At 34.2% G+C, this 13,306-nt stretch overlaps 1 protein-coding gene across 2 annotated transcripts in view; it reads right to left on the reverse strand.

Moving 5' to 3' along the window:
• Positions 1–418: 418 nt before the first annotated feature.
• Positions 419–13,306, reverse strand: part of LOC100369540 (uncharacterized) — a 54,575-nt gene continuing 41,687 nt past the window's right edge. For both annotated transcript variants that reach the window (XM_085507852.1, XM_078013666.2), the window contains 2 exons: positions 8,255–8,377; positions 419–2,783 (listed from right to left, as the gene is read on the reverse strand). In XM_085507852.1, coding sequence (XP_085363978.1) covers positions 2,518–2,783; positions 8,255–8,377 — 389 coding nt within the window. In that variant the 3' untranslated portion in view covers positions 419–2,517. The remainder of the gene's footprint in view (positions 2,784–8,254; positions 8,378–13,306) is intronic.

A 13,306-nucleotide genomic window follows, 5' to 3' on the forward strand; every position in this document is an offset into this window, starting at 1 on the left:
GTCTCAGTTGTGGTGATATACATTCACAAAACGATCCCCACCCTGTGACAGCGGACGAGCTGAGAGGGAGGAGACTTATAAGATAAGCACGCTACCAAAGACAATGACTATTAGACCGGTATTAAAGACAACCTCCCCGATCCTGATTACGGTGTAGCCCCATAAAAGCCCCCCGCATTTAACGTCACAATATGATATAATATGGCACTGTCACCATATAATGATATTAACACCAATGGTGTTTGCATATAATATGATACTACACAACCATATAATGAAGTTGATATATAATTTAACGATATTAATAGCCATATACTGGGTTGTGTTAGTAATACACAAATATATAAGACATCATTGGCGTCCCATAGTCACTCAGATATCAGCTATGAATTGTATAAAATCAAGAACAATATTACACTTCACTTTATTTATTATTTATTTAAATACGTATGTACGTACACTTCAGAAAATAGTAACTAAATATCACTATTAATGAATTCGTGTAAGAACTTGAATAAATTAATTAAGAATAGAAGAAATGACGATGCCAATGTAGGAACATTTATTTTTATTGAATAATACAATTTACTACGTTATAGTTATCTCTTTTGTGGTCAAATGAAAATTGTATACAATTGTCTCTAATTTGATTATATATTGTGTTACGCCCTCTAGCAACAACCTCGTAATGATAACAAGCAGGCTACTTTCATCCTGACACACGCGCTTTAACGATAAAGAGCGTAACTCTGGGGAAATTTGATTTAACGTTCTATAACTTTCGGTGGTATTTATACTTACATAGAGCATTTATTATTATGTTCCCGTTCCTAGAGATGTAACTAGATAAAGATCAAACATACACATATAACTAAGCCACCTTTCATGGGCACATAATTTGTCCTATATTTATCCATGGTGTGAAAATCACAAAAATCAAATAACTGCTGATATTAAATCAGAATATACACTTCACCCAATCAAGGAATAGCACAGCAATGCTTAAATATATACCACAAAGATAAACGAGAACTGGAAAGGCACAGCGGTTCACAGCTCGCATAATGTTAGCAACACTCTTAAAAACACAATGCACTCAAAATCAAACCAGCCTACCCTATACATAATTAGTCATTTATAAACTTTGAAGTTAGCCATGAGGACGATATACTTAGCAACGTTATCTCCTCTTTATATCAGTAAATACATCTTTATGTACGCCCTCTATAGTCCCACATGCGTCTTTTATCAGCCAATAGCTGGTTAGCAATAAGTATTGTGTTGAAATTGTCATTTCCTCCATACGCACTACAAATATCTACTGCAAATATCTATAAGTATTACTGCCAGTTGCTCATGACAACTAGGCGTATGTAGTATATGTCATCGAGTCCATTGAATTGTTAAAATTCCTATACGTAATGTATTATTTAATCTGTAACCTCATTATAGTATGTATGTCTTGAATTTATCAAATGCCAATAACTTTTTCGTAAAACCACACGTCAAAATGTTAATCGCCAAGAGTGTAAATTGAATAAAAAAATAATTATTACCCTGTACGTGGACAATGATAACTCCATAGACCCCTTTTATAAGTCGAGCGCCCTCAAACACTTCCTGTTTCAGAAGACCTGAAAGAGAGGCCGGTAGGTGTAGAAACTCCACTGTCTGCAAAGACAGACACGACAGCTATCCAGGAAGTATTGTTTTAAAGGCAAGGAACGCTGTGAATTTTTGAGTTTATTTTTATTTTGACCCAGTGCTAAGATGAAAGATAAATCCACTGTGTTTGTTTGAGGGCGCTAGACTGATGAAAAGGGTCTATGTTATAGTACTAACATAAAAACACTAATAAAACATCATTATTGGACATGCGCTACGTGTCTTAACACCTAAATAGACTGAGTAATAATGACGTGTATTGCGTTTGTATACAACGACTTAATGTTAAATTGACTTTTTTCTATTGAATCTGGCTATTAACATTCACATTAATTAGCATTTCCCATTACTAAAATGATATATGACTCATAATATTTATATAAAAGCTAAATTAATTATCACTGTAAAATTACACATGCTAGTATATATCCTTAACCTGGTCCACTTCAACGTACTTCTTCAGCCTTGTGTACTGTCATTTACGTGTTCGAATACTTAAGGTACCGAGTAAAAATGGGTCCGTTAGTAGTTACAATTTCGTCTGAATAACCAATGTATTTTTCATACGTTGTAAACGTCGCATTGAATCCACATCGAACACGACGCGGTGCGACGACTGGGGCATCTTAATTGACACCACAATTATAGTTTGTCCCGGAGAAAGTGACAATACTCCGGTCAAAATATCGGTTCTCTACGTGCGTTGACAACATTTTGTAAATCTCCAAGTACATGACATGAATAAATCTCGTTAAACGCGTCGCAGATTACTATATCAAGACGCCACCAGCGGTGGTTCATTTTTTTCCCAAAGTGATAGCGTAGGACTTCTAGGCATTTCGGGTTCACAAACTAAAGACTGGAAATACGCACTTCATTATTATCCCTTGTATCATTATGCGATGTTCGTCCTTCTAAGTTGGTCGATGTGACACCATCGTGAAAATTGATATTAACGTTCGATGAGTAGTGACCTTTTGTCACGTATGTGGGCGGCGGTGGACAGCAACAACAGTATAGACATATTGAGATAAGAATAACTAGTATAAATCCACAAACTATAGTGACAATGCCATCAACCATGCTGAGAGGTGAAAAAGGTCCATTGATCTGGGTATCTGTAATGAAAACAATAAGTAGTTGTGATATTGTTGTACATATGATTGATCGCCGAAATATGTCTTCTGATATGGGGAAATGAACAAGGCTCTTATTTTAGCAGTACTTTTAGTATCGTTGTTGTTTGATTCAGCATTTTGAAGACCAAATTGGATTACGACTTATAGAAAATTAAAAATGTCGGATTTTCAGCACACTTTATAGAATTAGCTCGATGGAAAAAAATGACAAATCCAATACGGATGTACATTAATTGTTATTATATTATCAAACCAACTAGCGGACATGCGTACTAGTCACTGTTATTTCGGAAACACTGTGAACAAATATTATAGACAATGGTGTCGAAAATCACATCAAATTCAGGAAGCATTTCTGTGCGTGTTTTTGTGTCAGGTTGTTACCAGGTCACCCGTTGAATCTACGCTAATTAACACGGGATGTGTATTAGCGCTGTAACAACTTATAATAATAATCCACAATGAAATGTAGTAAATACAAATTGCTTGAAATAGCTTTCATTTTGTGAGTAGCACGAGGGTGTGTGTGTGTGAAATATCACCACTCAAATTGAAGTGATATTGATAGACACGGTTGAATGGTCACATGCTGACTCGAATACTAGCACGTAGCTGTACTCAAGTTGTTGCAATTTAATGTAAGATTTTACAAGAGCCATAACAGTCCAGACACATGGGATATCATCGCACGGTGCTGTCATGGCAACATTTTGTCTTTTAATTATAAATATATGAATTTGATGTGAGTAAATTACACTAGCTATTCATAAATATACCGAGTTCGATAAATTGACAAAGTGTAATATGTGCATGGTGATTTTTTTATTAAGTTTGACATTCCTAATCTGACCGCAATTAGAGCATGACGCAATGCCCATTATGTCTGATGGTGAGCAGATAGATGTTAAATCATATTTTCAAGTAGGTGTGTGAACACGTTTGTAAAGCAAATACTCATAATATCGACGGTTTTATCAGCATGCACCGAGGTGTGCGTAGTGCGACCTATTTTATCACGCCCCAATACTCACGCAAATATTTTAGTGGTTTAAATGGACGTCGTCTAACCACTTCAGGCGACAGTTTAAACAATTAGCTAATGTCGTTTTGTGCACAGTGTGCATTCATGTATGGACGAATAAATAAATGAATGAATGAATAAGGTATGCATCGCAAAAATTACCTCTGGCATATTTTAAACATTTGAATGCTTCTGGAAATATAAATAAAATGCATGGAAAAGAAAAACAAAACTAACTGAACATCAATGAAAACAAATGTGTTAATAAACCTACGCGTTTCTTTCGAATTGTAGCTTAGTGGTTGTTCCGTCATATGAGCCACGGTGTCATTGTAAATATTCGGTTCATCATGCAGACATCGTATGCAGGTATTACGTTATCTGATTGTGCATACGTCTTCAATGCATAAACTATATGCATAAACTATATGCAATATACGTCATTTTAGAGACTGAAGTACTTAGACTGAATGCCAGGTATAAGCCTCTTGTTTGTTCTTAAAAGCATGGTGCTTGTAAGTAAAGGGACTTCACTGACCACATAGGAAATAAAGTTGACATTTTTAAAGATTAAGTGGCTTCCTTCTAATGACCACGTACGCCACCATTAAAATGCCATACATATTACTTCTATGTGTATTTCTTATTAATATTATTAAATTTTGTTTAAGTTGCATTGTGCACTATTGAGTACTAATATTTATAAAACTGTGTACTGTGTCTGGCATATATTTGTGTATTTATGTGTTATGAAATGTAAAATATGCTAAATTATAGTGGAGTTATATGAAATTGAAAAGTAATTTTGACTGCGCGTATATTTCAATGCTGAACCCAATACATCATGTGTATTACCATCTCGTGGCACGAAATTGCCAACATCTGTCAATTCGTTTGCATAGCGATTCTTCTATCTTGAATTGCAAGTGGATATATGTTCAATAGATAAGCTTAATACAATACCCTAATATATTTTGTAGGTATTCCACATCAAGGAATCGGAAAAAATCAAAATTATATTATTCTATTGAGACTCATATGAAGAATATAATATAACGTCGCATATCATCTATGTATCGTATACATATAATACCCAACATTTGTATTTGTTGCACGAGCTTGGCGAGTACATATATATACGATATATGCTCTGTATTCGACAGCGATATGAGGTGTGAAATGCGATTACACTTATGCGAATAATGGGCTAGGAATGTAGCGTCTATGAAACTGGATAAGTATGCCTGATTTTGTTTTGTACCCTGACGTTTACTGTGAGCAAATAAATTAACATACCTAGACACATATGAATTGTTCAAAGATGGAATTACCCCCTCCCTCCGTTACCGACCACACAACATTAGAAACCGGTGAATGCTAGTACACTTATGTCTACATGTGGTTATGGAAGACAATATACACACGGTATTGAATTATCGACACTTCATTCAGCAACAAGGCAAATTGACTTAGATCAATTGCATGAATGGCTTCGTGTGATTCAGGCGAGCGCGTCTACTCATACGTCAAACAAACTGACTATCAATAAATGGGTTAAATGTCTTTTTTTCACACGCATGATACATCGATAACCGGAAGTGTATGTACAACAAGGAGCGCATTCAGTGTTTTTACTGTATACAGAGTAAATATCGATAAATTCGTTTCATTAATTATACTATCACGTGTACACTAACTGATTGTAACTTAGAACTGAACAGACTATTAGACGTCAATAACACGAACAAATAGTAATACCCGACAACAATGCCTGGGAAAATGCGACGTAGGACCAGAACAATTGTGTTTGTCTGTTTATGAGTATGATGCATACATTGACACATACTATATCGTGCGTTGACGAATTTGAAATACTTATAGGATGTGATGAAATGTTGCGACTGGTGCAATGAGAGAAAATAAAATTATTCTAGTGTGGGACAAACCGAATCAAAACAGCCTCTTACAGTTGCTATTCGATAACAGCGCCCTCTACATATACTCCATCTTCGTGATTGATGTTACACATCTCAGGGGTTAGTTGCACGGTAAAGTCAATCAAGATATGTTGAGAGGAAGTCACGAAAATGCATTTTTATAAAAACGTTTTTATGGTAATAAGTCTCAGTTCGTTTATCATAATTTAAACTAAGTCCACGGGAGTCAAGAAATGTAGCAAGTATACCAATAATATACGAATAACATCTAAATATGTACACCACACTTACGCGTGACTTGTGTTCATATTTTCATATCATTGTATACGAGTAGTTACAATGTATTCGTCATTTATGTACAGTAAGGGTTTAAACTACATGGCGCACATAATCATTATTTAATTCGTATGATGGATTAGTCGTTGCATAGATCTAGCTGTGGATTTGAAAATTTGATTTTGCTGGTGGGTATTCTGTATTTTTAGTATCATCGGTTTTTGTTTGTGTGTTTTTTTCTTCATCACAGTGTTTTCATATTATGCTCAAATTATTCAAGACAGTTCACGTCTTGTGTTTTCAATGCCATATCTCAATTGCGATATTGACGGCGGTGCCTGGCAAATCAGTTGGCTGCAGATGGGGTAAAATACCACTTCAACCACTACAACAGTGATGGAGAATGTAATTAAAATATTAAACCACGCTATGATGAGGAACAAATTGGTTATTTGACCTGATCTTCATATGGTCAAAGTCACTCTGTATTCACAGTGTGTGCGCTGACACTAACATAATGGAACGATTCGTTAATGCATAATTGGCGATATCAACAGACATAAGACTCCGAAATACTGACAGCCACAACTCCGGCACTTCATTATAACCGTAGATGAACTCTATATGTACTAAGCGATTCCACGTCAAGTAATCGATATGTCAACGCTATTCACAATAACTTGAATATAAACAATATTTACATTGTAACCATACCACTTCCATTGAGCATTAGATCATCACGAGTGCGTGCGTGTGTTTGTTTGTTTTTCAATATTCGAATTAAAAATAACTACTTTCCGGCATGCACTGATTCTGCGTGTGTGGATATTTGAATGGTAAACACCACAGGCGCACAATCGTCAGTAAACAGTCGATTTATCAGACATAAGTTATCCAACATAGTTTAATGAATTGCATTATATTTGTTATCGCTATTGGATGTTACAAAAACATGGCCATTAAATTATTAAATGCGTATTGGGATGCACAGTTTATATTTTGCTACAATTTCGCTACGTAAATGGATCCATCACGTATATTTTATCAATTATCAATCAATCAATTAATCAATCAATACATTATCGGTAATTTTCGCCTGACATTTATGGCACTGATTATTTCACGTAGATAACGTATATGGAAAACAAAAATGAGTAGACGAGCTTTCACCGTCCTCATAGAGTGGACTATATCATATGTACAATAGATAATTCATCTCCCGGGCAGAGGCAAGAACGTCACTCCGTCATGGAGTGACAACTCTTGATAAATAAGTCTATTTAAAAACGTGTCTAATCATGTGTTTAATTAGACACCTTTTTCCCAGGCTCCAGGGGGTATTGACTAACCATTAAAATTTTTAAAAAGTATAACGATAATATGGGTTATATTTTGTAATTCTAAATCATCAGTGTAATGTGTAATGCGTGTAGAATTAAATTATTTATGATTGAATAAAAAACAATCAAGGGTGTCCTTCTTTTGTTGTCAACCTCACACGACTTAATACTTCCCACTAAGAGAATATTAAGTTCAGATAAGGTCGGACTCAGTATGTTTTTAACAGTTCAAATATCATCTACATGTAAATTTAATTAGTGTCTGTTAGATGGTTAGATGTTTTATTTATAACTGCCATATGCCACTGGCACTAGCAATTCTAACAGCAGGGTGTATTATCTAGGTCAACAGTTTGTAATGGAATATAAGACGGGTATGGTCATATTGAACGTGATATAGTTGATTCTGCTGTCCTTGATAATTAATTAAATGGTAAACCAAGCATGCTACATTATCACTGAATTAAATGTCAGTAGTAAAGCACGAGTTAGAAAAACGCGTATTTTTGTCATGTGATCCTAAATAACAATGTCACCTAGTAGAGGATTGAAGCGGAGTACTTGCAATAGACCAATTTCCCGGAAGTCAAAAATCTGGCGTATGCCGGATTTGGAGTGCAATGAGAACATACACACGACGTAATGTCGTGTTTGTGGGTGTACCAATCGACGTGACATAAATAAATCCACTTTTTACCAAATACCAACAAGTTTGTATTTGCCGCCATGACAAAAGCAGACGTCTTGCCTGTACCCCATTTCCGGCCAATCTCGCTTTGAGATGTGCATCCGCCGCGGAAAAAATGGCCTATGTCTCCTGCGGCTACACGCGTGCCTACCATGTACTATCTGTGTGTTGTTGATAATAATACATACGTTTACTACATAGATCAGCGTTTTCGTCGATTCCGTTAGGACAGTCCACGGACCCATCACATACTGAAAATCCGTCGATGATAGTATCGTCATACGGACTGCATCGGAATTTGCACGTTGGCCCTGGAACAGTCAAACAAAAGAAATATATTTAGAAGTATCACATCCAGCATAATCATAGAAATATTGAACACATAACGTATTTCGTACAAAATTACGATACATTAAGACTACAGGCAAACATCAGCAATGACAACGACACCTAAATAAGTAAGAATGCATATTTTATGGTGACTTTCACTTAGCGCGTATTGATACTAGTATGATATAAATCAATATATATGCGAGTGTTGTGTGTAGTGCTGTATGTGTTTTGTTCTGACGCATTTTGACGCCAGCAGCTGAATTATCGTCAATGCTGTTTTTACCGTGTTGTCTATAATTGTACATTCACGGTTGATAATTAAAAGAAACAGATTTTCAGTATTCAACTGAACATATCAACTGAATATATAGAAATTAAGAAATAATTCACACCATCTCTGTCAATCCTAAATGAAACGATGGGGTACTTGATAATTGTGATAAATTAAAGAGGCTGCGTTTTCATCTAAATAATACACATGCAGAATATGTGTCTGAAAATGCAACAATTGAAACAACTCATTTTCTGTTTTCCTGCGCGTCGATCAGATTTGCCGCTCAGGAGGTGTGATATGGAAAAATACTACATGGCTGTATGTCGAGTAACTGCATGGTACGTGTGGTAAATCAGTATAAGTGTGCAATAAGATTGAGTACCGCGTGCTCTTTGTCTACGCATGCGTAAGCTTATTGAATGCTGGATCAATTGCAATATGACAATCACATACTTCGCATTCACATTCATCGCATAAATATGTTCTACATTTTGAGGAACTGATTCAGGCCATGAATAAATTGAATCACTAGCAATTAGAAATGTAGTTCCAGTAATTGAAAATAACCGGTATACGGTGATTTAGACGGTTAATATTTTATAATTTCAAACACAGCAACATAAATCTAAAGGCAGTGAAGCAGTCGCGCAACAAGCGTCCTATTTATGAGTAGAACTGGTGCACACAGTGTGTGCTGAGATTGTGATGGTTTAATGAGGGATTTGCTGCTATGCGTTGATACCTAACCATCACCCTCCAATAATTACTGATTCACATCATTTATTGAATGGCTTGTCCTAGGTGACGTCATTACATGTCGGTTTAATTTTTGGGATTCTAACATGAATTGATAACATACACAGACAAGTACTGTGAGGATAGAAACCTGTCCACTCACTGACTGACGAGTCAGGTTATAATGAATAATTACGAAAGACTATAATTACCTACTACAATTTATATATATTATTAGAAGTTTTACAATTATAGTTGCAAATATTGTAAAGGTAGATAACCTGTCTTCTTTTGACTTGTACCTACAGTTATAGTTGTAAATATTGTAAAGGTAGATAACCTGTCTTCTTTTGACTTGTACATACAGTTACAGTTGCAAATATTGTAAAGGTAGATAACCTGTCTTCTTTTGACTTGTACCTACAGTTATAGTTGCAAATATTGTAAAGGTGGATAACCTGTCTTCTTTTGACTTGTACCTACAGTTATAGTTGCAAATATTGTAAAGGTGGATAACCTGTCTTCTTTTGACTTGTACCTACAGTTATAGTTGCAATATAAATACTGTAATGGTAGATAACCTATCTTCTTTTGACTTGTACATACAGTTATAGTTGCAATATAAATACTGTAAAGGTAGCTAACCTGTCTTCTTTTGACTTGTACCTACAGTTATAGTTGCAATATAAATACTGTAATGGTAGATAACCTGTCTTCTTTTGACTTGTACCTACAGTTATAGTTGCAATATAAATATTGTAAAGGTAGATAACCTGTCTTCTTTTGACTTGTACCTACAGTTATAGTTGCAAATATTGTAAAGGTGGATAACCTGTCTTCTTTTGACTTGTACCTACAGTTATAGTTGCAAATATTGTAAAGGTGGATAACCTGTCTTCTTTTGACTTGTACCTACAGTTATAGTTGCAATATAAATACTGTAATGGTAGATAACCTATCTTCTTTTGACTTGTACATACAGTTATAGTTGCAATATAAATACTGTAAAGGTAGCTAACCTGTCTTCTTTTGACTTGTACCTACAGTTATAGTTGCAATATAAATACTGTAATGGTAGATAACCTGTCTTCTTTTGACTTGTACCTACAGTTATAGTTGCAATATAAATATTGTAAAGGTAGATAACCTGTCTTCTTTTGACTTGTACCTACAGTTATAGTTGCAATATAAATACTGTAAAGGTAGATAACCTGTCTTCTTTTGACTTGTACCTACAGTTATAGTTGCAATATAAATACAGTAATGGTAGATTACCTATCTTCTTTAGACTTGTACCTACAGTTATGGTTGCAATATAAATACTGTAAAGGTAGATAATCTGTCTTCTTTTGACTTGTACCTACAGTTATAGTTGCAATATAAATACTGTAATGGTAGATAACCTGTCTTCTTTTGACTTGTACCTACAGTTATAGTTGCAATATAAATACTGTAAAGGTAGATAACCTGTCTTCTTTTGACTTGTACCTACAGTTATAGTTGCAATATAAATACTGTAAAGGTAGATAATCTGTCTTCTTTTGACTTGTACCTACAGTTATAGTTGCAATATAAATACTGTAATGGTAGATAACCTGTCTTCTTTTGACTTGTACCTACAGTTATAGTTGCAATATAAATACTGTAATGGTAGATAACCTGTCTTCTTTTGACTTGTACCTACAGTTATAGTTGCAATATAAATACTGTAATGGTAGATTACCTATCTTCTTTAGACTTGTACCTACAGATATAGTTGCAATATAAATACTGTAAAGGTAGATAATCTGTCTTCTTTTGACTTGTACCTACAGTTATAGTTGCAATATAAATACTGTAAAGGTAGATAACCTGTCTTCTTTTGACTTGTACCTACAGTTATAGTTGCAATATAAATACTGTAAAGGTAGATAACCTGTCTTCTTTTGACTTGTACCTACAGTTATAGTTGCAATATAAATACTGTAATGGTAGATTACCTATCTTCTTTAGACTTGTACCTACAGTTATAGTTGCAATATAAATACTGTAAAGGTAGATAATCTGTCTTCTTTTGACTTGTACCTACAGTTATAGTTGCAATATAAATACTGTAATGGTAGATAACCTGTCTTCTTTTGACTTGTACCTACAGTTATAGTTGCAATATAAATACTGTAAAGGTAGATAATCTGTCTTCTTTTGACTTGTACCTACAGTTATAGTTGCAATATAAATACTGTAATGGTAGATAACCTGTCTTCTTTAGACTTGTACCTACAGTTATAGTTGCAATATAAATACTGTAAAGGTAGATAACATGTCTTCTTTTGACTTGTACCTACAGTTATAGTTGCAATATAAATACTGTAATGGTAGATAATCTGTCTTCTTTTGACTTGTACCTACAGTTATAGTTGCCATATAAATACTGTAAAGGTAGATTACCTGTCTTCTTTTGACTTGTACATACAGTTATAGTTGCAATATAAATACTGTAAAGGTAGATTACCTGTCTTCTTTTGACTTGTACATACAGTTATAGTTGCAATATAAATACTGTAAAGATAGATAACCTGTCTTCTTTTGACTTGTACATACAGTTATAGTTGCAATATAAATACTGTAAAGGTAGATTACCTGTCTTCTTTTGACTTGTACCTACAGTTATAGTTGCAATATAAATACTGTAAAGATAGATAACCTGTCTTCTTTTGACTTGTACCTACAGTTATAGTTGCAATATAAATACTGTAAAGGTAGATAACCTGTCTTCTTTCGACTTGTACCTACAGTTATAGTTGCAATATAAATATTGTAAAGGTAGATAACCTGTCTTCTTTTGACTTGTACCTACAGTTATAGTTGCAATATAAATACTGTAAAGGTAGATAACCTGTCTTCTTTTGACTTGTACCTACAGTTATAGTTGTAATATAAATACTGTAATGGTAGATTACCTATCTTCTTTAGACTTGTACCTACAGTTATAGTTGCAATATAAATACTGTAAAGGTAGATAATCTGTCTTCTTTTGACTTGTACCTACAGTTATAGTTGCAATATAAATACTGTAATGGTAGATAACCTGTCTTATTTTGACTTGTACCTACAGTTATAGTTGCAATATAAATACTGTAATGGTAGATTACCTATCTTCTTTAGACTTGTACCTACAGTTATAGTTGCAATATAAATACTGTAAAGGTAGATAATCTGTCTTCTTTTGACTTGTACCTACAGTTATAGTTGCAATATAAATACTGTAATGGTAGATAACCTGTCTTCTTTTGACTTGTACCTACAGTTATAGTTGCAATATAAATACTGTAGAGGTAGATAACCTGCCTTCTTTTGACTTGTACCTACAGTTATAGTTGCAATATAAATACTGTAAAGGTAGATAACCTGTCTTCATTTGACTTGTACCTACAGTTATAGTTGCAATATAAATACTGTAAAGGTAGATAACCTGTCTTCTTTTGACTTGTACCTACAGTTATAGTTGCAATATAAATACTGTAAAGGTAGATAACCTGTCTTCATTTGACTTGTATCTACAGTTATAGTTGCAATATAAATACTGTAAAGGTAGATAACCTGTCTTCTTTTGACTTGTACCTACAGTTATAGTTGCAATATAAATACTGTAAAGGTAGATAACCTGTCTTCATTTGACTTGTACCTAAAGTTATAGTTGCAATATAAATACTGTAAAGGTAGATAACCTGTCTTCTTTTGACTTGTACCTACAGTTATAGTTGCAATATAAATACTGTAAAGGTAGATAACCTGTCTTCATTTGACTTGTACCTACAGTTATAGTTGCAATATAAATACTGTAAAGGTAGATAACCTGTCTTCTTTTGACTTGTACCTACAGTTATAGTTGCAATATAAATACTGTAAAGGTAGATAA

Source organism: Saccoglossus kowalevskii, chromosome 14 (assembly GCF_978046115.1).
Source record: "Saccoglossus kowalevskii chromosome 14, keSacKowa6.1, whole genome shotgun sequence".
NCBI classification, from domain to species: domain Eukaryota; kingdom Metazoa; phylum Hemichordata; class Enteropneusta; family Harrimaniidae; genus Saccoglossus; species Saccoglossus kowalevskii.